Below are 27,006 nucleotides of genomic sequence, written 5' to 3' on the forward strand. Positions count from 1 at the left end.
CAAATCCAGAAAAATGGAAGGAAGCAATCCAATTTAGATCAACTTAAACAACAGCACTTACACACATATAGTACTCAAAATCAAATCTCAATTGCAGCTCTTGGTGGCAAAGCAAAAAATTATCAGTAATAATGTGGTATATTTTCAATTTTTTAAATAATTAACAGGTGATGGAACATTCAACTTGAAAATGAGTTTTGAAATATTTTTATTCATAATTTGAAATAATACTGTGCTATTTTTCAACATTGTATCTTTTACTTGTGAGCTTTTAATGCAAGCCATGGTTAAATATAATTATATGAGGTGGGCCATTAAAATTCCTAAAGCTGGATTTTGGACACTCCGAATGTACGTTGAGTTTCCACAATCAAATTTCTGCAAACAATGTTTATTTATAGACACGAGAAAACACAGACATATTTTGTGTATCAGTCATTCACTTAGATTCTTTAGCACAAAAACTTGTCACTGTCCCATTTTGACATCACGGTCTGTTGGCAGAGTCTAAGGCTGATCTATTACACCGCTAAGCACACACAAGAACTGTTCCGAGCTAGCTCCTATCAGGTGATACTGCACCCTCTTTGACCGTGACCTGCACTGAGTTGTGGCATCGCTCAAAAGTGATGAAGGTCAGGTGAGAAGGACGATGTCATGATATGAGGTATCGCTTACGGAGAATGACTGTCATCTCGAGTAGCTGCATAAAACAAAAAATGAAATCACACCTGCTGTAGCGTTGTTTCATGTCATTTCAATTTAATAGTTTTGACATGTTTTGGAAGTAAATATATTTGTGTGGGACTGATCGATTATGAAAAAAATATTACGATTAATTTGGTAATGATTGTAACCACAATTATTCAAACGATCATTTGTGCAAAACAACAAAATGTTTAAACATTTAAAAAATATATAAAGATAAATACATTTCTTTGAAACACATATCTATGTAAGGGTCTTTTGGACCAAACTGAATTTATAAAATGTTTTATTTAAAAAAAGTTGCAAATGAATAAATTCAAGTATTGTTTTGTTGCATATTAATGCATTTTGATCATATTTTTTTATGATTATGTCAATTTTACAATCTTGGATTGTAATAATCGTAATTGTAATAACATTTTTATTAATTGCACAGCCTTATATTTGTGTGTTGTGTTCTTTTGCCCATTCATTTCTTTTTTCCAGTGGTTCTAAAATTTTTCACACCAAGCACAAAAATACTAAGTTGTCTACCAGACACTATCCAGCTTTCTTCTAGACAAACGTACCTGCTGATCTAATTAGCACAACGGCTTTCAATGAACGTGTTCACTGTTTTGTGATAATCTGACCGACCTTACGGGAGATGAGAGCAGACCGGCCAGACACCAAAGACGGCTGCTAATCAATCGTACCGGCTCTGCGCGTGTACCCTGCAAGGTTGCTACGGTGACTGAAACTTGAGTCAATAGATTGGTAGAGAGGAACTTCCTGGAAGTGTTAAGTCCATTTATGAGGATGAGGATGGTCATTCTGTACAGATTTTCTCTTTTCTGGTATTGATTACGTATGTTGGGGGATAAGTTCCATGCTCACCTTTCCTGATGGCTCGGCCTCTCCGCTGACATGACAATAGAGGCTACAGTGTGAACTTGTGTACACTCGTCTCTAAGAGCTCTTGGCAAATGAGTAATTCATGTGGACCAAACCTCCCCCATCACATCTCCCGCTTTCTCGAAGGCCTCTCCCTAGCACGGTGAATGGGAGCTAGTAGTACTCCTCGTAGCTCTTGGGGTTGAGGCAGTAGAGGACGCCACCGCCGAAAGCGAAGATGGTCCCGCCCCAGGCCAGGCCGTAGCCCCAGTTGAACTCGTGGTAAATCTTCAGGTTGATGCTCTCAATGAACTTGATGGGATAGAGCACCAAGCTGCAGGCCTGCAGGACCACTGGGGAGAAGATATTGTCCCTTAAAAAACACATCAAGCCATTGGAGGTGGGCTGGCGAGAGGGATGAAAGTGCCATTTCATAAAAATGTCAGGAAATGTTCATTATCAAAAAATTGCACACTGCATAATGGTTTGTCATTAGCATCGATCAATTTTGACTGTGGGGAGGGACATAAACAATGAATGAAGGAGAGAATGAAAGCTAAGGAGGATGCAAGAAGAAAGGAAGGAATCAAGTCAGAGGAAGATAAAAAGGGTAGAAAATAAAGGACACAAAATAGAAGCTGTGACAAAGAACTGGGAATATTCCAAGGATAAGACAACAAAAGACAAAGAAGGTGTTGGAGGAAGTAAGAAAAAAGGGAAATATATAAAGGGAGAACTGATGCAACAAATCAGAGCCAGGTAGCCATTAATGCAATAATATGGGCACCGCGGTCACCACAACATCTGCAAACTATTTACCTTCAATTTGATTAGACCGTAATTAGTACTATTGACTTAAAATGGAAAAGAGATTTAAATGCAAATCAGTGCCCAATGACCAAATAATTAAATGAAAATGGCTGAAACTAAAATAGAAAAACAACATTTTTGTTCAAATGAAATAAAAAAACAAGAAAGCTAAAAAACATAAATAATGGACTAAGTGCATTTACAACTAAAACGAACTACTCTGATTATGACCATGTTTTTTTTTTATTACTTTTGTTGGTTTGTTATTGTTATCTCCAAATACTTTTATACTTTTTCCAGCATTACTGTACAGCTTTAAAGAAGAGGGAAGAGTGACGTGTGCTGTGACGTGTGTCAACCCACCTGTAGCAAAGAGCATGAATGCGACAGGCCTGTAGAATCGCCGTCTGGTGCCGATGCACACGGCCACCAGAGCCACCAGGAATGACAGCAGCACCAAGGCTCCGCCTCCTAGCAACAGCGCCAGTGTGGCAACCTGCCAGTCTGGAAAAAGGATGGAAGGAGGGTGGAAACAGAAGAACAGTAAGATGAACATTTTTCCGTCAACAATTTAAAGGAGATCTTTGATAAAAGATGGAGATGATCTCATATCACCACCATGGATGTGGATCAAACACAAGTCAAATTATTTATTATGCAAGGTTAACCAATCTGAAATGCATGAAGCTCCTGGAAAAGATCTGTGCTAACTTGAAAAGTCTCATCATGCAATAAATAGCAATCTTAAGAATCCAAATTTGAAATCCAATCTTTCCATTCGTTATCATCGGCTTTGAAGTCACCTTCTTTGAAGGGCACCGAGCCGTCTCTGTGCTGTGCAACGACGTAAGGACTTTTTGAATGACTTTTAAAATCTTTTTGCCAAAATCATGCCAAAGTATGACTATATTCTATTTATGAAGGATTTTTATACTCACGTGTGCTGCCCAAAAAAAAACTTGGTTCCACTCATGCTCCCGTACGTCCTATGCTACATTCTGTGGCTCCATTAAAAACTGCTGTTAAACATGCTGTGGTGCAATTCTGATAGAAGAAAACCAAGGGATAGATGGCACTGAAATAGACTTTGTATGAAAAGAAAAAAAAAGTGATAGTGTTTGGTCCCAGTGGCCTTTACACACCCCATCCTGTTGACTTGAAAACCCCCTGGAGCCTTATTAAAAAGCCAACAGAACCCAAAGAACATTTTGTCTCCTAGCTCGCCGTCAACTCGGGCGAAAGCAGATTCCTGAACAACTTTAATGTCACTTTCAGTTGACAGACAGCAAGTGGCAAAATGTCCGACCCTGACATAGATAAAAAACGGGTGCGTTTTGTTTCCCATTTTCTATTCTACAAACGCAATATTCATCGGAATGCTGTGATTAGAGCTGGGGTGCATAGCCCATATTTTTTGTAAAGAACATTTTTGCCTTCACTTCCACTTTAAGTGTTCAGTTTTGACCCAACAAGGTCGACCGTAAGATTATGACACTCGGTGGCTCCATCTACTATCTGAGAGACTGTCTCTAATACCAAAATAAAAGATGAGCTCATGCTATCATTTTAGAGTTCAAACTAAGTCACCCACGAGAATTATTTTTACCTTGACGGGAGGTTGAGAAATATGTTAGGTAGACAAGCACATGAAGGCAAGGAAATGGAATAATATGAAGCGCTGGGGGGGGGGAGGTAGCAAATATAAGAGGAAAACAAGGGTGGTACCCTTACAAGGGCAGAGAGAGGGCAGCATGAAAAAAGATGACAGGGAGGGCAGACGAGACAAGAAAAAGCGAGGTGAAAGAAAGGTAATGAAGACAGTGAGCACTTAATATATATATATATATATATATATATATATATATATATATATATATATATATATATATATATATATATATAGGCAGGATAGCTTGGTGTGCACTTAAATAGCACACAGACCTTGTTCCATATCCTGACATCAAGCTCTAGTTTCTACTGTTCCCTTCATCTTTTATTAACCTAGATAGAAGCAAACTCAAAAGCTGAGATGTTGAAAAAAAAACAAAAAAAAACATATCAAACAGTTCATAGTTTCATTTCTTAGGAATTAAGTCAGTGGCACTGTCTCACTGCCTTTTCAAGCTATTTCTGATGGAGCAGTTTTTCAAAAATTTACATATTTTCAGCAATATTTAATTACCTATTTCTTTTTCTACCTACACTCTATTCTGTCTTCCAGAAATGCCAGTTTTAAGTAAGGTAAGTAAACTGTTACTTGACAATGGTGTCAAAATGTAAAACTTATTCATTTCAAGAAATGAGCAAATCACAATGTATTAGGTGCATCCATTACAGCCTTATTTTAACGTTACCACAAATAGTACCTATGTGTAGCACTAGAAAGCACCTTATAAAAGATGAATGAAGCAAGGGAGGAAATAAAAGGACGAAAATAATAAAACACAAGACAGCATATTTTCTGTATGCAAATAAACACTGCGCCTAACATCCCCCAAATACAGGATCAAAATAATTTACTGCTATTGATTTGAATGTGATATAACAATGCACGTATGTTGTAATACCAAAAATAGCATCTCACAGTGACATGAGGTCACGCAAATTTTTTTTGCGTTGCGCTCGCCCCAAAAGCATTGACGCTAATGTACCACGGCTGAATGCATCACTTATCTTTGGCTGCTACAAATAAAAAGAGTCAGGTTCTCTGCTGGCAGGGGAGGGCGAGTGACCGGAGAAGGATGATTAGATTAAATGGAGCAGATTGGCTTGAATTTGAAACTATTTTAAACAGTCACCTATGACCTCAAAATATTTTAATGAATGCAGAGTCAGAAAACACCATGGAAGATCCATTACCATTAATAAGACAGTTTATGTCTTTGTAAGAGTGCATTCATCATTAGACCAGGAATACTTTTATATGAGACCATCTTCTGCACTTGAGATGTGACACACCGGTGGTACAGAAGCTCCCTCTAGTGGAGGAATCACTACCTCAATAGAGTTCAGTTGTATTTAATCTTAAATTTAATACAGTTGCATTCTGATCCCAAGAACTGTTTATTTGAAAATAAGTAACATAAGATTTTCTTGCAGTCTACTGCATATTCTTTGGTGCTTGTGATTTAAAAATATGTATGCACAATGTCAAAATATTGATTGATTGATTGATTGATTGATTGATTGATTGATTGATTGATTGATTGATTGAAAATGGTATAGAATGTGAATGGAAAGACTGCTAATGTTTTTCTGGTATTGTTAGAACAACCGTCCTCCTTGATGTGCATAGCAGCTCTAGAAAAAAATTACTCTGAGTGCCAATTAAAGGATGAGCACAAGCTGCCAGGCAGCCAAGTCACCAAGGGAGATGGCAAATGGCAGTGAGCAACTTACTTCTTTAATATCGTAGTGCAAAAGGAAAGGAGGTGCAGGGTTGCAACAACAGAGAAATCAAAGTATGACATAAAATATTCAACTAGCCTTCACAGGAGTCTGTCCACAAATAGGTCAGCTCAATATGGTCGCCTAATATTGGTGCGCATGCACACGCACACTCACACACGCACACTCACACGTGCACGCACACACAAACAAACCCAGCAGCAGACAAATGCATATCAATGGAGTCTCCAGGTAGCAACAGTGGATTCTATAACGGTAGGTCAAATAATTGCAGCATATGGTGTTCTTTCAATTAGTACCAGTCGGCTCCCACTTGGCAGTGGCAGTAAATACAGTTTTCTTTTTAAATAGAACGCTGCTGTATCAAAAAGGTTCACTAACTCCTCTCCTGTCATGTTTCTGAACAGCCACATCGCAATAAATCAGAATGTTGCAAAAAAGTTGAAGGAAACAAAGAGCTCTACACAAAAAAGTATTTTTGTATGGATTCGTTAAGCATACATTGGGAAAGGTATATAATAATAGCATAAGTCCCTAAGTCATTTTGGAGTGTTTTGGGGAAACAGGAGCGTGGCTTATTTTAATAAGCAATTAATCAAATTATTTTAAAATGATGCAGTGCAGAACACAGTAATGATGATTCAGTTAATAATTTTGTTTGTTTGAAAATAAACAACATTGTTAAGTTCTGTTTTCAATGTTTTATTGTTAAAGTTGCTAAATATAGTAACAGAATTCACCAACAAAACCATCCTGCAAAACCGTCAAGGTCTGTCAAACTCCTGTCCGGTCCATCGACTTCCATTCTAACGTCGATCCAGAGCGTTTCTGTCAGCTGTCATAAATCTATACCCAAACACAGTTCCAACAAGTAGTGGACCTTCAACAAGCAAAATGGTGAAGTGCGTTAGGGTTAGGGAGTGTGTCAAGTCCTGCACTGCGATGGCTGACAATGCAGCCCGTCTGCAAGCCTTCTACAACTCCGCACATCATCTAAATATATGTGGGCAAGTGTGGGCGTGATAATCACTGTCTGAAAATATCAGAACAAAACTCGCAATATGTTTTATTTACTTGATATCTTAAGGTTACCTGATTGCCTCATAAAAGTGACACTTGTATAAGATGTATATTAATGAGACAAAAAAAAAAATCTCCAAAAGCAATCACTGATCAGCGCTGGTATTTCTTTTGCAATGCAAGTGATCATTAAAATGTCGGACACGGAAGAGATGGATCGGGAGGGGTGTGGCTTTCGTAAAACGTCAATTTGGCAAAATTGGGAACGCTTTGCTTTTTGAAAGTTACCTCCTGTTTATTCGCAGCCACGTTGTTAGTGGAAGCATGCAGATCAACTTGCGAGATTAATATTAAATTCATTTTTTCCCCCCCCAGCTTCCTCCCACATTCCAAAAACATGCACGATAGAAAAACTCAGAAAGGACATGCAAACACATATTCGAACCCCCAAACTCAGGTATATGCAAATTATTGGTTTAATTTGCAGGGCCGTAAAATCTAAAAAAAAGTTTAGGAACCCCTCAACAATACAATTATGAAAAGGGGGTAAATGAGATTGCATTGTTGGAATGTGTACACTTGCGTCCAACTGTATCTAATGAGGCATCCGCAGGGTCGCCCTCCTCCCTCTCACCTGAGCTTAGCGTGGTGTTGCACTGCCACTTGTCAGTGCTCGTCGGCTTCCAGCAGGACTCCCACAGGGACAGGTAGTACTGATCGTCAGCCGTTACCCACGCGGGACTCATCACGGCACCCACATCCAGGCACAACGCCAGGAAAACGCACACCAGCCCCACCAGCTTGAGCGGTGTGAGCGGGGATCTGCGCGCTGACTCCTCCGTCTCGGTGACAGCCGACGACATGGCGTGGGCCGAGGATGCGAGGAGAATGAAAGAATCCCGATGAAGACAAGTCCGTTGTTCTTCGTGGGTGTATCCCGCACGCAGGACGGGACGTGTGCCTGCCTTGTGGGCATCACCGGAGCTGAGCAACGGAGCTTGATAGGCTAACCTGAAGTCACTGACGTCACTGGTCCCTAGTGGTAGGAAGTAACCCAAGCATCAATATACTTCGTTGCGTTTTTCAGCTACTGCATGTTAGTTTACTTTTTACTGTAATGTAATAAAGTGCAATGCTTTTTTCCCAGGTATTTTTTCTTTTTTTTTTTGTAAGTTGACACTGCATGGTCACCAGCACATTTTTATCAATGACCGTGTCTCTCCCTAAATGTTGATTTAAAAGAAAGGTCTTTACTTTTTTCCCACCACATCAGCTTTTTAGGTATTTTCATTTTTAATCTTTAAATTTGACCAATAAAAGGTGCACTACACATTTTACCGCAAGGTGTTATTTAAAGCTATGAGGGGGGGAATCATTCTAGTGCTGAACCTGATTTTTAATTCATGAATATTATGAAATATATTATAATGTATTATTATTAAAAATCTTTGTCTGTCTCTGTCATTTTTTATTGTTAACTCATAGTTAATCACACATTTTATTTATTGTAAAAAATCCCTTGATTTTTTTTGTTCCATTATTTTAGCAAATGTTTTTACTCATAATATGAAGAACAGAATTGATTTTCTTATGCAGACACAATTTGAAACTGAATTGGATTCAATTAATAAAAAGTCCTACAAACAGCCCCTCAACAGTCCATTCTAAGAATTCAAAATTTGGGCAATTTGAAAAATATAACATGCATATGAAATGTAAACACAGACTCAGCCTAAAGTGCAACAAACCATTTTTAAAGTTTGTTTCAAACTTAGCAACAGTAAAATTGATTCACCATATTAACCTTTTATTTCTAAAAGCGGAGGAACTCTCTGCTTAACAAGTCCAGACGAGTGTCACCAGTGTGGCGTGCTTGATATTTGATTCCAATCTTGCAAGATCCAGTGAGGTGTTGGAGTTTTTGTATGGTGTGAAAAGAGGTATGCGAAAAGAGTTGTCAATCAATTAGTAAAGTGAGGCCACACTCAAATCTTGCAAGCAGTTTTAAACTGCTAAGTCTCCCTTTAAAGTACTCATTTGTAATAATTGTATTTTTATGGGCTGACTTTGCATCAGCTCAGTTGAGACGTTTTACCCCAAATATAATTCAGAAGTTCTGGTAAACATTTCCGAACTTTTTTTTGTTCTTTCTGGCAAAAAAAGTTGAAGGTTTTGCTGACAGCTATTTTGAACTGTTCAGGATTCCTTCCACCTTGTCAAAAGCCCTATTTCCAGCAAAAGAAAGAAAAGAACAACAGTCCAACTGGCCTTTGTAGAATTACTTGCGGTCAGTTGTGCCGACACAACCTGTCATGTGGTAGGAATGTCATGCTGAGGGACGGCAGACAAAAAAAGAACACTATCGTGAGAAATGTCAACTGCTAGGTGGTAATGGGGTGAACAAGTCAAAGGCGCATGCCAGAACAAAGATTCGAGCATGCATCTTGAGTACTTGCTGACAAACCAAGGCAATACACAACCAAGCCAACCCACTACCTCTTTTTTAGCAGGTGTGTTGCCATAGCAACAGATAAGCCCTAAGCAATTAATGGATGTTCTGTTTCCTGGAGTATAATAAGAAAATAAGACAATAAAATCCCAATCCAATCGAGATATGGCAAAACATCAACCCAAAGAAACAAAAGCAAGGCAATGCAGGTGACTTGAAATAACTAAGTTCCAATTGAGTGGCATTTTTTGAATCGCTACATGTTGTGCTGAATTAACAGATATTAAATTGGTTTTTAACTCAGTTTCCAACCGCACTTGCCTATGCACATACTGTATTATGCATACACAAGGCTTTCATCTCTTCTCAGGTCTTCTCAGCTCTTCTCTCGTGTACAACAAAAGGTTCAGGCATGCTTCATTGCACTTCTGTGTGTATGTCAAGAACGATCGTTATGATGACTTAACAGATTTGCACGTGTGTGTGTGTGTGTATGCATAAGTTGTCTGATAAAGAGCTGGAATTCTAGCAGCAGGATATGAAATATGCTAATGAACCGAAATAATAATCAGCTATCATTGCTCACTGTCAATCTCTCTCTCTCCCTCTCTCTCTCTCACATACACACACACACACAGTTTACACGCCACCTGTAGTTACATCATTTCATGGTCTGGCATACTCTGGATATACACACAGGCCCGTCCAAAATTATTGGAAAACCAAGGTCAATTCCTTTGTTTTTGTTGTATACTGAAGACATTAGGTTTCAGATCAAAAGATGAATAGCGGACCAAAGTCCGGCTCTTATTTGATGGCATTTCCACCTAGATGTGTTGGGCAACTCAAAACAGAGCACATTTTGTTTGAAGCAAGCCACTTTTCATGTGAGCAAAAGTAGCAAAACCCATTTCATGTCTGTTGCTTAGTACAGCAGTAGTTTGTTTTTCCTTATATTCCAAATTGTTGTGTTGGCTATGGCCAATGTTTGTGCAACAGCTTTGATTGATTTTGCCTCTTCTCTCAGCTTCAAAAAGTTTGTTTTTCTCCCATAGACAGCTTTTTGGTGTTTGTGTTTGCTAAACAGTAAATGCCGTTTTCACAGGTGAAGCTCAAAGCCCAAAACAAACACGATCAAACGTTTGGGGAATCAATCTAAAAGGCAACAAATACTCATTAGTCTCGTTCCAATACTTTTGCTTCCTTGAAAAGTGGGTGGCTTTGACCCAGAGTTGTTTACCATATCTAGATTTAAATACCATGAAATAAAAGCTGTACTCCCAAACTTTTGTCTCATATCCATTTTTTGATCTGTAACCCATTAATGCCTTCAGTATACAACAATAGAATTTTGGAGGAGACTATATACATATTTGTACATTTTTTTTAAAGATGGCGGGGAGTTGGACAAGCAATTAAAAGTACATTTTCCAAAATGTATATAGTTTTCAACATGACCCAACAGAGACAAGTTGATTGGAGGAGGAGTTGTTGTTAGTGATGTCCAGCAGAAGATGAAAGTTAGCAGAGATGAAACTTTTCAGTTTTCTATCACTGAACTTCAGGGTCGAACTTCAAACACAATAAAGTCTTGTGGAACATCACACATTTTTGAGGACACAAGATACCTGAGGTCAAACCAGTATAGGCACGTCTATTGCATCACAATTTTTATCTTCAACCTTTGGTGTCACATTACAAAGTATACTGCAAGAACCCCCCCTATACACACACACTCACTCAACTAAAGTGATTTATTTAATGGAAAGCAAGTTTTCAGATATAATTTAAAAGCTCTCATTTTAAGGGACATAATTTATAATGTGATTTAGAACAATGTTATTATCTAACAAAGAAGGAATAAAAGATGTAACATTTAATTTGAACCGAGGCAGTAACTAGTATATCATGGCCATTTTTTTGATTTCCTGCTCATCAAAGTTGACTGTAAAACCTCTGCAATCTTAATAAAAGGGATTCATTTTAAGGAATATTAAATTGAAGTAGTCATAACAAAAAAAAACATAATCACAAGAATTCAGGAAAGATGTACAGTAATCCCTCACCACTTTGCGCTTCAACTTGTGTGTTCATTATTTTGTGGGGCTTTATCAGAAATTAATGGGAAAAACAAAAAGGAGGGGGTCTCAAACTCATAGATGAGGGGCTATCAGAGCAAATTAGATGTCACGTGAGCCAGACCTGTAAAATCATCACATCAATAACAAGAAGTTTGTGTTTTAATGCAGAGCGAAAACTGTGGCACAAAACCTTAATAGGCATTTGGAACTCAAGAATACTGTATCGCACTTGAAAATTGAATTACCTCAAGATCTCATTTTCTCTATGTCTATAATATTCTTAAAATTGACCTGGAACCAAAGTGTAATAAATTAATCGCCCGAAAACACAGTTTATAGGACTATGCACCTAAACAAGTTTTTGTAGCGTATAGTAGTTGTAATTTCTCACACCCAGATTCATCATGTGAAAGGGTTAAACCGCTTAACGTAATCAATCCAGACAAAAGTTGAGGGAACCTAGGCCTCCAGTGGGTGTAAAAAAATCTGGAAAAAGATTAACCTTCAATATTACTGTGATTACAATTAAAACTTGTTATTACTATTAACCACAAAAATGGAAAAAGTAGCACATTTAAACACTTTAAACTAATGGCCACTTATCATTGCTACAAATGAAAGTACTAATTAAGCCCACTCTGCTCCTCAATCTGATTTCTACCTCTGTTGGGGGTGAGGCAAATTCAGAGAACTGTGTAAACTTGTTAACATGAACTAAACCTGTGCTAGTCAATTAGCGGCCCACGGGCCACATGCAGCCCAGACTGTCTCAGTGGTTCATCTTAGGCCCGCGGGCCGTATGTTTGACACCTCATGTAATGACAAAAAAGGTGAAGAGTTATTTACAAAATTTCAGCGGTGATGACTTTGCCAGGGCCGGAATACGGAGGTTCCTTGTTACAAAGTTGGGACGCTGTTCTCTGGTGGGTCTAGGCACCGCAACCGTGTTGTTAGGTGACGTTTCAATCAGAGGAGGCGTCACACCTCTGATGTCATACTTCCACAGCATGTCGGTTGCCTGTGGTAATGATTGGTCAGCTGTTTATCATGCAACTTTCATATACAGTGTGGTGTCTACATTGAAGTACCTGGATGGTAAGTCTTGCGTTGTGCCTCTTATTTTCGATGGCGGGGGTGAAAAACACATTGATGAGGGCACCGCTGGAATCAACAGGCGGCAACATTCCAGAGGTTGGAGTTACAGCAAACTCACTGCTGCTGCCTGGCAGGAACGTTGCAGTAAAGGGCTCCGGCCTCCTGAAAATTTGAATATTCATTGAAATTAGACAGAAGGACAGATAAGGTGGGCAGTCTGACCAGAATGTTATCCCAATAACGAAGCATATTTATTCTTCCATGATTAGCTGGGCTACATTGATGATCTTAATTTTTAACCACGGAATGGTTTTTGAGGGAAAATATGTACTGCAGTATTTGGTTCATAGTATAAGGCATCACCAACCGTTTGGTTACCAAGGCTACCAATTTGATACACACTTCTGAAATAACAAATTTGACCTTTAAGTAATTGATGACATTCACCTATGAAAAGACACTGATCATGCCATTTATTTCTCACAATATTTATCAACAATGAATTAACAAGGTAGCAAACGACTTCACTTCTACAACTACTATAAAAAAAGTCTTATTTTGAAAAAACTCCAATTGAGACACCAAACATTTGCTTTCAACCTACAGTTTAGCAAGAGAGCAAACATACACACCGAGTGGTGCTGGTCAAGTAGAAACCCAGCGCGGATGTTTGACCAAACTCTGTGACATCTGTGTCCATGACATCATCAACCTGGGGCTCTGTGGCCATGACATCGAGGGAAAACTTCCATATTTGTCCGGACGCATGCTGCACCACTAGAATAGCTGAGAACCTGTACACACATACATACACACGTAAATATGTACATCTTGTATCATGATTGTTAGAAATTGTAGGATGCTGCTGTGTGTGTGTAGGGGGGGCTGTGGTGCACCCCCATATCGTTTTCTCACAGAGTGTGCTAACCCTGGCAAGGTATCGACTCCGCCAGGCACATTAATGCGGCTGCAGATTAAGACAGAGCATGATGAATGAACTCCCTCAACAGGAAGCCAAATGCAATGTTCCAGGCAAACACGAATTGGGCATCTGTGACAGTAATTGTGCTATTTGCAGTGAAATGCTTAAAGGGTTCACAGTTGTAGACATCGTTTGCTTTAAATGTTGTCATTACACAGGAGATTTTTAGTATGCACAGAACGGATTCCAGCTGGTTCGTGAAAATCTTCAAAACTGTGGTGGAATTTGAAGGTTGTGTTTTCAAGATTGAAAAAATGGGCGAAGAAAAATGTAAGCAGTTTGTAAAAAAATGTGTGTGGGGTCAGTTTCTTCCACATTCTCTCTTCTGAAGGAGTCTCATGTGAAAGCTGAAATGCTGAATCAATGAAATGATATTGAATGGTGTAATATAAAATGCTGTCAAATGGCATTGAATGATTTTAAAGTGTAGTGGTGAAAATGTGCAATTTGCTAAATTTTGTTCATGTCAAGCACTTTTTTTTTTTTTTTAAAGTCCTCTATGAATAAAACTGAGTTGAGGTGACACAATAATAATGCGTATCAGAATGTTAGGATGACAACATGATGGGAGAAGCTAAAGCGCATTGCTTGGCTCACTGAATAGAACTAATGAACACTGCTTACTTTGCTGATAAAAGTGTATTCCATCAAATGAGTTGAATGATTTCCAAAGTCAATAATGAAGTCTTATGATGCTTGGAGTAATTGATGTCAAGAGAGTCTTCAATCAACCCAACATTGAAAATCTTCCCCAGTAAGAAGAAGCAGAATACAACGAAAACCCACGAACAAAGCCAAAAATGAATGCAGACGAGACAGATGAGGCAAAAAACAAATAATGTAGTGTTTACGCAACGTGTCATATGTTATTGACAAAGCAGGAGGACAAACTGATTGAACGCTCTCCCTCCTGCTGTGTGTCTGGATGCTGACAATCTTTTTATGGCTTCATATTTACTTCGTCACAGAGGGGGGTGGAGGGCAAATCTGCCATCTTTCATCACATATTGGAGGTGTTGATTATATGAAAATGAGCGTTTATGTTTCAAGCTGTGAGGATATAGTATGAGACTGGATGTTTGCGTGTGTCTGTATCAGTCAAATGGGGGCATAGTTGCCTCCTGTCACTGTGTGTAAAGCTTTCGCTGGTGATTTTTGTGCCAGCCACCTGCATTGCTCGACCGGATTGTGGAGCAGATTGATGGTGAGCGTTACAATGCCAGTCTCGGGGTCCCTCCTCCCTGCTTCGATAGAAGCGGTCAGGCAGTCCACGGTTTCATGTTCAAAACACACCTCACATTGGAAGTCTTCCACAACCACGTTGGAAACTGGAAAAGTAAAACAAATATTGAGTTCTTCTGACCAGCAGAAGGATGGAGATGCAAAATATGTTAAAAACAGCATATCAAGATGTTAAGTTGCTCAGGAATACAAACTAGTAATTTCACTTGGGATGTCAAACTCAAGGCCCGGGGGCCAAATCTGACCCACATCTTTTTTTGTGGCCCGCAAAAGTAAATCACATGCATCAACTTCCAGGATTCTAATTAAAATGTGCACCACATTTCACTTTGTCATATGTAATGAATAATAACTCCGCTATTTAGCATTTTTTCCTAACTTTAATAGCTGAACACTATTATCTAGACTTGTGTTTTCAAAATCATTATACTACCTCATGGATACATACACTAATTTGATGTTTATATATAATGATATGATAGGGTGCCTAAACTTTTAATTGGTTTCGCAGTCAACAGCCCTCTGAGAGAAACCAGACTATAATGTGGCCAGAATGTCATTTTTCACCATACCATTAGCTTTTGAAGATTTGTTGACGCAATAATTCCAGCCCTGTAAAGCCTCCGTCGGGGACTTTAAGAAAACACACTATCTGATGCAATGTGTTGAAATTTTCCTTTTGATCATCAGTTCTAAACAATCAGCATTATTTTCTGCTTATTAGACATTGCTGTGACCTTGACAATTAACATTTGCATGTTCCGGACAGACATCCCTCCCCTTATTTGAAAGTCAACGTCAGGTCCAATTCAAACATAAAAACGAATTTTACTCCAGTGTTGACAGTCCGTCATGACAAAAAGATACAGATGCTTGAGAGCCACACCTTCATGTCCACTTGGAGCATTTGAAACTAATCCAGTGAGCTGGACATCAAGCCTCTTTTCCAGCTGGCAGCCCGCTTCACACTGGAGCACGCAGAGTGGTGAGCAATCAACAGGCGCTTTCACGGGAATCCCACAGAGAGGGTAGATCCAACAGATGGTCGACAGCTTCCTCCTTGCCCTGTTTAATTATGAGTGTAGAGCATGCTTAACGCTTCGCTATTCGTCATTAGTAGCAAGTGAACATATTAAGAGGAGTAAAAAGCCGACAAGCGCCATTAAGACAAAAAAAAAAAAAGAGAGTCAAAGCTACTACTATTTCCTGACCTTGCAAAACCAAGTAATGGCTATGAAATAAAGATTTTATTTCAGAAACAAACAAGCGACATTTTCATTTTACGGCCGCCAACATCAATGTTATTCATTGTTCCTAATGGTAGTGCAGTTTTTAATTGACGTGAACTCAAAGAACATGTTCAGCAAAAAAATAAATAAAAGAATAATCTGATAGGAAATAGAGATATGACAGCAAGGATGTGTAAATTATGTCATGGCATTTATTCTGGAAAATTATTTGCCCCAATGTCATCACACGTTGTGCCTTATTGAGTTGGACAATTTTACAATCTATGTTACAAGTTGCATCCAAAGTAGAATTCTGTCAGAATGGAAATACTACACACCTTTTTCCGCTCGTAACGTTGTTGAGGGGCTTCATAGAGATGCATAACCAGGCCTGCTGCGGGTCCATAGACTTGGGTGCAAAGACAACCGGCACCTCCAAACTTCCCCCCTCACTAATCTGTATACCTGCGGCAAAAAAATCCAGAGCAAACACTTTTTCCAACTTCCAATATTAACCACGCCAACTTATCTGCAGCACTTCTAAAGTAGAATGGACTGTTTACAAAATGCATTTGGTGTGTTTGCTTCCAGCAAATTAAATTGAGCAAAATCTGCACTTTCCCTACATAGCCTATTTAAAAAAGAGCAGGGTTTTAGTAAACAAGAAGCTATCCTCCTGATAAACTAAGCAAGGGCATGTCTTTAGTGATGCACTGTTCCACAGTTAACACTTTCAAGATGCCGATGGAAATGTTCCAATTTGTGCACAAAAGTCTCTGCGGCAATCAACGAGGCATGCTGAAGCAGCGATTAAATGTCAGGACTGAGCAAAGTCTCTGAGGGAAGGAAGAATAGAATCTCAGCTGTAACTTCATTAAAAAAAAAAAAAATCATTGGAATCCATTTGAATGATAGAAGCTGTTATTTGAAGCGTCATACATACAGTCATGCCTTAAGTAAATAGAAAAAAATGCCAGAGTATCAATAGGCATTGATCTTTTTGGTGTGTACGCCTTGGACCCTTGGGGGGAAAATTATACAAACAAATGGACATATAGTGTACATATGGCAAGCATTAAAGACAAATAGCCAGCAGAATTCAGAAGAAACTCAACAACCCTGTCTATGGTATTTTGCATTGTTTGTTAGCGCTAAGCTAAATAGATATCTCATGCAAAGCCTCATGTAATTATTTTAAAACTCCAAAGAGTAGGAGCTTGAAGACTTGCTTAAAGGATTTGCTCATGAGCTGCTAGAATGAGTAGTGTGTTGAGTTCACTGCAACCATCCAGCAATGGTATCTCAAGTTTGCCTGCAAGTCAAATTTGCCAAATGTTGGCTCCAACTGTCAAAAAAGTCAGGATTCGTACTATCTCACTGCCACAGAAAATATTTATCCTGAAAGGAAGCTCAGGAGTTTCTGACAAATTTGCTTGGATATACACTTATGTATGTAGAAACGCCAACGCTTGCATTTCTAATGGAAATTCTCACTTGCTGCAGCCATTCAGTCGGTAAAGGATTTTTTTTTTTTGCATTCTCAGAGTGCTTGTTTGAAAAGAGAATCTGTTCTTTAGTAATATGGAATAAGTAAACAAACCTTCCAGTTGACTCAGAGATAGTGAGAACACATTCGCATCAGAAGTCACAGGAACAAAGTCAGGGGCAGCACTTGGATCTTTATCTGTTACACATACAAATAAAAACAAGGGATGAAACGATGAAGTAATTTATATCGTGTGTGTGTGTGTCTTTGTGTGTGTGTGTGAGTACATGTGTATACATGCACATAAGCGCGTGTTTAAATGGGTGCATGTGAAAGAACAACATTTCTCATGTGACCTGTAAGTGTGATTCCAACTGTGGCTGGATGCTCGGTGGGATTTGTGAAGCGAACGGTTAAAGACTCGCTGGCACCGACTGTAGAAGAGATGCTCAAAGGTTCCTCTCGTCCGGGCTCCAGACCGCGGCCAAACAACAACACACACCATTGCTGCAACTACCGTGCGAAAAAGGGCAAAAAAATAATGTCGGAAAAACAGGAACTGCTTCAACAAAATTAAAAAAGGCTAAATGCATTAAAATATTGTGCAACTCATAAACTTGAAGTTGTTTGTTTTCTGTATGTGTTTAAACACCTGAGGGCATGTGAAAGTGATCTTTGCTCCGTGGTTACACTCTCCAAGAGATGATGGAGTGAAGACGATCCCAAGTTGGCTGGCAGAGTGGGGCTCTACAGTAAGCTAAAACACACACACATACACACATATGATAAATTAACATGGGAAACAAAATAAAAACAGTAGTAGAGAACTGTGAACTGTGAGCAGTAGACACAGTTCAGCTGAAGAAAGGAAACAAAAAAAAAAAATACTAACAGTGCTTTCTGAGCCCAGTTCCAGCGTGTAGTTCCGAGGGTTAGTGTTAGTCACGTTCACCTTGATTGTATCTGCTGTTGGGTTGACCACCGCAATGAACTGGCGAGTCCACCTAAAATATACATTACACAGAAAATACAATTCCATTCAAAATTCCCAGTCAAAAAAAAAAAAAAAAAAACACACCGTAGCAAAATATGATCAAGTCTAATCGAGTAGAATAAGAAATCAAGCAATCTGAACCCTTGGTGGGAAGTTTAATGTTTAAGTTTAATGACAATTTAACGCCATGACAGCGTTTTGACAGCAATAATTATTTGAAATGGGTAAAACTCTACCGTAAATGACCTGAACAAATTCCTTTTTAGAATTTGAAAGTGCTGGTGTTGAAAATTGAAAAATTGAAATTAAACAATAGCTTGAAAGACCCTCAGCATTTCCAGGTGAACATTTTTGCGTATTATGCAATAACTGCAGTGTGGTTGTGGCTTTTTATGCTGCTACCTACTTTCCCAATGGACAGCTAGTTTGTGGTAGCGTCACAACAGCAGAGGGAATAGCATAAAGCTCCAACTGATACCAAAATTCTCCGACTGGTTCAGACTGGAACACCACGCTGGGACAGAACAAACAAACAAAAAAGTGACATTGACTATACTGTTCTGGAAAAGATTACAAGTGATATAAATTGATCATGACATTTTCTGTGACCACGCTCATAAAAAAAAAACAACCTTTATAGCCTAAAACAAAGATAATGTCATTTAAACTTGCATGGCATTCATTTATTACAAAAGAAATGCGCCAACACCATTCAGGTTGAGAGCGCTCTATCACCTAAGGCATGTTAATAAATTGCTGATGTCTCTACAGAGACCACAAATACTTTGAGCAGAAGTATGAAAATCCAAAAGAGAAACTCCTAACCTGCCTCTGGTCTTCCCAACTTTTACTGGAGAAAATGTGACTTTGTAGGTCAGCGTTTCTTGCGGGGGAATGAAAACCCAGTCCGCTCCACACAAATCATCTCCTTCCAGGTCCACGTTGAGCATGAGGAGCTCTTTTCCCGGGTTACTGACAGGGATCTCTATGGCGACGGAGCTCTGGAGAGCATTAACATAGTAAAGAGATATTCAGGATTTGCATTTTTCTCAATACTCAGATGTCAGACAGGAAAGAAAGGCAGTGAGTATGTTGAGCTTACTTGAACAGTGCACTGAACATTAAAGGTGTTCACTGGTGCTTCTGGTTCACAAGTTATCTCAAGAGTGTAGAACACCTCATAGTGCCCAATGGTATTTACTGAAAGGGAATTGCAGAGGTGGCAAATAAATCACACTTTGCACTGAAATAGAGGTGCTAACATTTGTGGCAAGGAAAATTAGAACATGTTCAGAATCCCGCTGCAACAACAAAGGACAGGCCGACGTCTGGCCACCATTTAGCGCCGGCGACACAAATGTGACATGCTAACTAAGTAATCAAAACTAGTAACAACAAAAATTTACCTTTGTTATCATTTCCCTCATCCGGCTGATCACTCTCAACAAATGATACATAACCTGTGGGAAACATTTTAACATTCTTTGTGCCTTTTCTTTAACTTCTTTGAATCAAATTCTATTCAAAAGTAGCAATGGAAGTAGACATCACCTGATAGCTCTCCTCGTTTCCGTGGCGACACAGCCAGGGTGTACAGAGTGCTTTGACCAGGTTGAACTTTTAGGGATGAATTGCCACTGATAATAGATAGGTCTGTCACCACCTATACACAAACACACACACACACGCACACAAACAGGTACACAAATTAATTAGGCTCCCCGATTTCACAATCTGCTGCATGCGTTTAAGTGACCAACCTGAAGCGAGACTACGTTCTGACTGTAGTTGGGGACACTCAGCTGTCTGCGAGTGGTCTTGCCCACAGGACATCGTAGTACAAGGTGCTCCACAGGCAGGGGGCGCTCACCCACTCCTCGAATAGTGAAGACATGATCCACCCCGTTGACACTGTTATGCAAAGACAGCTTCCCCTATAAGAGTACATAGACACAGGCAACCTTTCAGTCCATCAATGAATATGAAAGCGTATAAAATGGTGTAAAGATCACAGAATTCAAGTACACAAAAGAGGAAGGTAAAACAAACCATGACAACGCATTGAGTTGTTGGATGAAAAGTGAGAGGGTAACAAGCTCTTGTTCCGGCTGGTACAATCAAAACCTTGGGGCCAAAGAAGCCTTCACCACACAACTCAGCCTTCAAGGTCCAATCTTGGTGGGTCTCATTTTGCTGCAAGAAATGGGAAACCATGATACATGTTCTCTTTCACTTTTTCAAATTAAACATGAGCATCGCAGAGAAATGTGGGTTGTTCTAAAGAGGTGTTAGATTAACAACTCACCAGAGGGATGTCCTGTGTGACTGGATGCTGAGCAGGCGAACTGAAGTCCAAATGGACAGATCCTCCCTGAGTTAACAAATATTATAAAATTGTGATTAGCATTAAAGTACCGCCATTAAAATCCAATAATCTCTCATCATGATTCATAAACTCATCTATTTGCATTTTTTGTTCGGCTTAGTTCTAAATTGCCCTAAGAAGCCACAGGATACCCGTATAAAGGCTTCTTAAAATATAATTTGTTGCTAAGGAAGTATGATGAAGTGATACATCTGGACTGAGTGAAAAGCTTTATATTTCGGGGAAGAGCTGGGTTGTCAGTGGAAACTATAGAGACTGCACGTAGGCAATTCTGGTGCTAATTTTCTCAAATCAAATCATCAACCATTAATTGTAAATGGTCATGTGAATTGAGTCTGAAATGACACTATAGAGTTTTGGCAGTATAATTGTAGTTCAACATGAAAATGTCAGTTTCTTCATTTTGATGCTGAAATGCTTTTAATAAAAGGAAACATCGCTCACTCGTTGCCAAGGTAACATGGCTAAGGCCATTTCTTAGGTCATTTTGTTTGGCTAAATCAGACTTTACCACCAGCAATGTGGCTACTTTTTACACATTTGGAAAAGCTCTTGATTAAGTCCATATGTACCGGCGAGGTGACCAGCGCCTCCATCAAGTAGACTCTGGTGTCAAAGCAGGACTTCAGAATGATTTGACATGAGAACTGTCCTACTGTGTCCGCCTTGAACCGCAAGGGGATTTCCACACAATCGTCATCTAAATGGACAAACATAATGACATACATCGTTCAACTGAAGGGCAAATGGGTGTGTAAAATCACAACTGCACAGTATCGTTAGCTATTACAAAGTTCACAGTACAATTCATATGTGCCATGTGTGTACCTGTAGGATTCCTCCATATGTTGGTCTCTTTCTTTATGGGCATCGTAACACTGCTGGGTACAGTAAAGTATCGAGGCAATGAAGCCTCCATGCTGTACACTACGCCGCTTTTGTAATCAACGTCTTTCATTTGGCTCTATTGGAAAGGAAGACATGAGGTCAATCAGGCAAGTGGGTAGTTGAGAGTGATCACTTGCCCTTTTGCATTGCATTGTGTTGATTTTGTAATTGTTTCTAGAATTGCAATTTGCTTGGGCGGATTTTAAAGTCCCCACTGCTCAAGGGTGAGTAAAATATGTGTGTACCTGTTTTTTAGAAAGCATGCATGCTGCCATGCTTGCCCTCACACTGCTGCTATGCAAAGTGAAAGTCAGCATTCGTCTCTGGAGTTCAATGGCAGTCATTCGGTGTTGCGCCCACATGGATAGGGCGTTTTCCCAGGATGAATTGATCAGGGGTAGGCGGATGTGCTCCTCGCACGTCTTTCCGACAGTGCAGCGCAGGCGCAGCGCTGACACAAAGCCACTCGAGCCCACTGGTGAGGGAAATACACTGATGAGATTTTCTGACTGCAAGAATAGAAGAGCTCTCAGAATGATACAGTGCAGAGGTACTTCACTGCAACAAACAAATTGGGCTCTATTTTCATAGATAGGCAAACGTGCACACTGCGTAAAAACTGACGCATCTTGATTTTTGTGTCAGTGCAAGTCTACTTTACTGTGATTGGGCATTTGGCAGACCACGCTACACCATGCTGATTCTCCACCTGTAAGTGGAGATCTTGTGGTACCTTATAGCGAGTCCGTTATGCTTCTGCAATGTGGACTGCGCGCCTCACCTGTGCTGAATTGAAAAGGAATGAGAGAAGCCGCTTCAATTGTTTGGGAACCAAGTTGCTGTGTTCACTTCCACAGCGGCGCAAACGTCCCTTTCTACCTGTGCTTGTCTATGAAAATAGAAAACTCCACCCATTCGCAGTTAGACTGCTGTTTGCGCTAGACTTGCACTGGGTCAAAAAATAGGGCCCGTTGTTTCTGATGCAGCTCAGATTATTATTGAAAGAATATCTGATATTTTAATAGCGGGAGATAAATTGCGACTTTTCTAGATTGTACGGGTGTAATGCGATCTGCCGGCTTGCCAGATGTTTTCTGTCGGTCACTTACCGCAGTTCCCAGGGATGGTGAATATGTTTGAACTGTGCCTAACTCTGAGAGGGGAAGGTAGAGGCAAGTCTGCAGTTGCCTTCACCAGGTAAACCATATCACCGACCTGGAGAAACACAGGCACTTGTTGTAAATACATTTTCCTGTCTGCACATGACAGTATGAATTTTCTGGGAGATCAATCAGTGGAAATGCAGGTTCATAGATAATTACAATCCCTCCCACTAGAGATCGATTTTGATCCATAAGAGAGTTTAACAGAGCTTTGATATTTCAGACATTTCATTAAGACAATTATTTTCCATAGCTAATGCCATGCGGGGATTTAACTCATTTGCAAACAGTGACATATGTTAATAAGCACTCTTTTTTTCTTCCATTGTTTTGATTATCAACAATTTGGATTTCATTCAATCATGATGACAATGATACTTTTTTAAAATTACTCAAATCCAATGTTTTTTTTTAAGCACAACAGTGGTAAGAATAAACAGTAAAACACCAATCTAGTTTTGTTAAAATAGGAGCCCCGCGTCGACATAGACAGACACACAAATGCACACAACCCTGACCTGAGGACAAATAAGCAACACAACGCAATACTTGGCTCCTGGAGAGAAGGGAAGGAAGTGGAGGTTGAGTATGTCAGACTGGCCGGACTTCAGACTAACACTGCTCACTGTGCTGATGAACTCGCTTCCATCACCGTCTGCAGAAGACACACAAACATGCATCACACTCGCACGCAATTGTGCACCGGTAAACTGCCATCCAAGCCCTTTCCTGCCATGTCTTCATGACAGCTCCTCTTTGAAGGCTTCTTCTCATTCCTGAAACAAAGTCAAACGGAAGTGGATTTCACCCGTACAGAAGACAGAAGCACATGTGTGCACAAATGCTGGGCTGGCGTTACTTGACTTTGAAGGATGCCTTCTGTATGAGACTTGTGGTTTCCTTTTCTGATTCCAACGGGTTGACTGTCGACTCTATCAGCATCACCCTAAATAAGCAGACAGTCTCAATTGTGTCAACAATTAGCAGAAAGCCAGATTGCTTCCTCAAACCCAGTCACTTACTTGAATTGAGTTTCCGTATTAAATGCGTTTATTATTGGGAGTTTAATCACTTTTAGCAGATAGCATGGAGTCTTGCACTTGACACTTTCCTGAGAAGAAAGGTGGATACTTCAAGTAAGTCGCAATGATCTCTTGTGCTGTGTTACATAGTTGATAAATACCATGAAAGGCACAATATGAATGCGTTGTTACCAAGTGAATTCTGAATACATCTCCTTTCATCCACCAGAAATCCTCAAAAAAATTGTCTGAATAGAGCACGGGTTCTCAAGTTGTTTGCGTGCAATAAGCCCTTACATGTTATGAAAATGAAAAAAAGGATGTATTTTGTCGGGACAAATCGTGATCCTTTTAAAGTTGTTTATCAGAGATCTAGATGTAATATACTAAGGTTTAACAGGGGAAGAAAAACACATTTTAACAACGAATTTCAACAGTACAATGTTATTCCCATTATATTACACATTTTATTTGGACAAAGAACTGGCTGTACTTTAAAAATATATATACACATATACCCTATATGTTCCTAAAGAGGAAGTCACAACTTTTTTTTTTTTACAGTAAGTTGTATGCGCCCCCATTAGTTTAAATTTGTTCTGATTGATATTGTTTTTGTAGAATATGAGTTAAGCAGCAAAATTGACCGTTTTTTATCCACCTCAGGAGGTAGCCATTTTGCCACTTGCTTTGACTCAAAATAACATCACAGTTGCTAAGTCTTAGGTCACAACCAGTCATAGCTCAGCTGGTGATTTGTTGGAACCTGAGACCTGTTTTGTCATGTCAACAGCAAATGGCAAAATGGCTGCGCCCTGAGATGGATACAAATAGGTGTATTCGCAATCAGAGCAAATGCATTTTGAGCTCCGGTTCACACACCCCCTTTTGAGAAATACTGATGATTGAATTTATCGATAAGATCCAGTATAATAACGCGATCAAAGGTGAGAGACTCACTGTGGGTGTGATCTGACAAACACATGTGTTGATTTTGAACGTCAAAGTGACGCCATGCAGACCAGATGTTGAAGTAGAGATGAGCAGTAGGACGGCTTCCTTGGGCTGCAGGAATGAACAAGAGTACTGCACCGTCAAATCAGTGCTGGCGCTGTCAAAACAACAGACAGTCTTAGATAACACACCCTCTGCTTTAAAGGAATGATTTGTTCTTAAATATTAAATCCATATATCACAAGCTTTTATGGGTCAAATATAAAATCCCGGAATGAAAATATCTCAAAATCCTGATCTGACATTTTTTAATTAAAAATATATTTAAGGACACATGAAGCCATCTCTGTTTAAACTTTTGCCATTGAGAAGTATTATTTTTAAATTGCATCGACTATTTAGCAAAACAAACAAAAACAGAAGATGTCTAATCATTTCAACGACTGTTATTGGGATATCACACACACAATCTGAATGGCATTTTTTTCCATTCTTAAGATGAAGTTTACAATTTAAAATGTCAGATCAATATTGTTTGAAGCTACAACCAAACATTGGTTAGTGCTATTTTGAGTTCTCATTTACTTTGGAGGAATGGTGACAGCAGAGCCATCGGGCAGGGAGAACAGACTGGCATCTTGTCCGAGAATAATGGTTCGGTATTTGACCGGTGAAGTGGATGGGTTTTTCAAATGCACCTGTGATACACAAACCAGACGCATGCAAACAGTCTGTATAATGCTGCAAGAAAAAAAAAAAAAGAAAAAAAAACTTCCTCTAGCCACTTATTTACTAATGAAGAAATATTCCATAGACCTTGGACAACCTCTATTTTGTTAAGCATTTTTACGTTTGGAATACTGTTCAGTCTATATTGGGAAATGTTTAGAATTCCATCCTTGTTCACTATCTATTCATTATGTGTCCCAGACAGTTCTATTATTGTGTGACGGTTGAGAAATGAGTATTGACTTTCTTTCTTTCTTTCTTTCTTTCTTTCTTTCTTTCTTTCTTTCTTTCTTTCTTTCTTTCTTACTCCTGCTCTGCCAACTGCCCTCCCTCCATCCATCCATCCATCCATCCATCCATCCATCCATCCATCCATCCATCCATCCATCCATCCATCCATCCATCCATCCATCCATCCATGTTACTCACACGAATTTAACAAGCATTAAAACATCAACATTGAAATCTTTGGCGTGTTCTAGTAAATAATTTTTTTTCTCATTCTGAAAATGTATTAGTTGTAAAATGTTTGATTTTTCTTTTGCAAGAGAATCTGCGATACGTTTCTGCTTCAATAAATGCACAGTATTTACTTTTCTTAATTTGTCCAGTGGGCCAAAGATTTACTTTGGATATTTGCTGTAATTATTGGAAATGAATATAATATTTTTTCAAGATTCAAGCCCTGAAGCTTAATTCCAGGAAATGGAAACTAATTTATACATATCCTTTATTTCTCAATTTTTTTAGGCAAAACTACACAGGTTCATCATAACTGTAACTGGAGTTTCTTCTTCGTTTCCCTCCTAAGCATGTAAAATCAGTTTCTATCCCTGATGTTTATGTTCCATAGCAGCTACACTTTTGTAGCCTCAAGCAAGCCATTTGCATTATTGCGCAATAATAGTAGGCGGCGACTGTATAATATTATTGTGTGTTACCTGCTTGCTCAAAGTTCTGTGCAGTTTTCCAGAGAGAGTAATGGTGTTTACAGGCTGGTACTGAGGCAGCCTCTCATACAAATGAACACACAGCATCAACATTTGCACCGGGTTGGGATCTGACAAGTCTGTGGGCTGCATGCACAAAGTCACTCATAACATATTATACTTGGGCTGCAAAGGATATCAACATTCTGCATACACCTCTTCAAATGCCAGGTTTGTGGGATATAAAAAAAATAAGAATAAATGCTTTTAAAACAATTGATATGACCAAACTCATTTGAAATAAAGCTTTTAGAGAGAGGAAGTAAAAATAAAACTGTAATCTTATAAATTGGGGACCAAGCTAATTTCTGTACTATGACAGAAGACCAATAAGAATAAAAGACAACTAATATCTCCCAATTGCATGAGAGAGAATTGCCTTTTTTCTCAATTTATTTGCACATGTCTAATTAATACTGAATTGATTATCTTGGTCTCATTTTTATTATCACAGCACTTGGCATTTGAACAGCAGCGTGTAGACTTTATACATCCAGT

General features: G+C 39.2%; 2 protein-coding genes across 3 annotated transcripts in view; both read right to left on the bottom strand.

Moving 5' to 3' along the window:
* Window positions 1–191: 191 nt before the first annotated feature.
* On the bottom strand, window positions 192–7,815 carry LOC125988359 (transmembrane protein 47). 2 transcript variants are annotated; one of them, XM_049753474.2, is made up of 3 exons: window positions 7,454–7,815; window positions 2,755–2,895; window positions 192–1,934 (listed from the first exon to the last, which is right to left on the bottom strand). In XM_049753474.2, the coding sequence occupies exons 1-3, from the start codon at window positions 7,680–7,682 to the stop codon at window positions 1,756–1,758; spliced, it is 549 nt and encodes a 182-aa protein (XP_049609431.1). In that variant the 5' UTR covers window positions 7,683–7,815; the 3' UTR covers window positions 192–1,755. The 2 variants fall into 2 exon arrangements, with proteins under 2 accessions (XP_049609431.1, XP_068506016.1); XM_068649915.1 differs by having other exon boundaries at window positions 1,823–1,954; window positions 7,454–7,810.
* Window positions 7,816–11,008: 3,193 nt separating this feature from the next.
* LOC125988788 (cilia- and flagella-associated protein 47-like) overlaps window positions 11,009–27,006 on the bottom strand; it is a 30,950-nt gene continuing 14,952 nt past the window's right edge. Inside the window, exons 39-67 of the mRNA XM_049754443.2 lie at window positions 26,461–26,595; window positions 25,376–25,488; window positions 24,797–24,947; window positions 23,837–23,925; window positions 23,674–23,760; window positions 23,538–23,590; window positions 23,333–23,490; window positions 22,761–22,866; window positions 21,897–22,126; window positions 21,592–21,727; window positions 21,336–21,463; window positions 20,683–20,748; window positions 20,427–20,570; window positions 20,138–20,311; window positions 19,929–20,040; window positions 19,784–19,837; window positions 19,480–19,577; window positions 19,203–19,378; window positions 18,784–18,891; window positions 18,276–18,387; window positions 18,036–18,140; window positions 17,740–17,896; window positions 17,498–17,581; window positions 16,236–16,362; window positions 15,555–15,733; window positions 14,595–14,754; window positions 13,077–13,238; window positions 12,438–12,606; window positions 11,009–12,367 (exon numbers count right to left, since the gene is read on the bottom strand). Of these exons, the coding sequence (XP_049610400.1) occupies window positions 12,188–12,367; window positions 12,438–12,606; window positions 13,077–13,238; window positions 14,595–14,754; window positions 15,555–15,733; window positions 16,236–16,362; window positions 17,498–17,581; window positions 17,740–17,896; window positions 18,036–18,140; window positions 18,276–18,387; window positions 18,784–18,891; window positions 19,203–19,378; window positions 19,480–19,577; window positions 19,784–19,837; window positions 19,929–20,040; window positions 20,138–20,311; window positions 20,427–20,570; window positions 20,683–20,748; window positions 21,336–21,463; window positions 21,592–21,727; window positions 21,897–22,126; window positions 22,761–22,866; window positions 23,333–23,490; window positions 23,538–23,590; window positions 23,674–23,760; window positions 23,837–23,925; window positions 24,797–24,947; window positions 25,376–25,488; window positions 26,461–26,595 (3,753 nt within the window). The 3' untranslated portion in view covers window positions 11,009–12,187. The remainder of the gene's footprint in view (window positions 12,368–12,437; window positions 12,607–13,076; window positions 13,239–14,594; window positions 14,755–15,554; window positions 15,734–16,235; window positions 16,363–17,497; window positions 17,582–17,739; window positions 17,897–18,035; window positions 18,141–18,275; window positions 18,388–18,783; window positions 18,892–19,202; window positions 19,379–19,479; window positions 19,578–19,783; window positions 19,838–19,928; window positions 20,041–20,137; window positions 20,312–20,426; window positions 20,571–20,682; window positions 20,749–21,335; window positions 21,464–21,591; window positions 21,728–21,896; window positions 22,127–22,760; window positions 22,867–23,332; window positions 23,491–23,537; window positions 23,591–23,673; window positions 23,761–23,836; window positions 23,926–24,796; window positions 24,948–25,375; window positions 25,489–26,460; window positions 26,596–27,006) is intronic.

Source organism: Syngnathus scovelli, chromosome 2 (assembly GCF_024217435.2).
Source record: "Syngnathus scovelli strain Florida chromosome 2, RoL_Ssco_1.2, whole genome shotgun sequence".
Taxonomy (NCBI): Eukaryota; Metazoa; Chordata; class Actinopteri; order Syngnathiformes; family Syngnathidae; genus Syngnathus; species Syngnathus scovelli.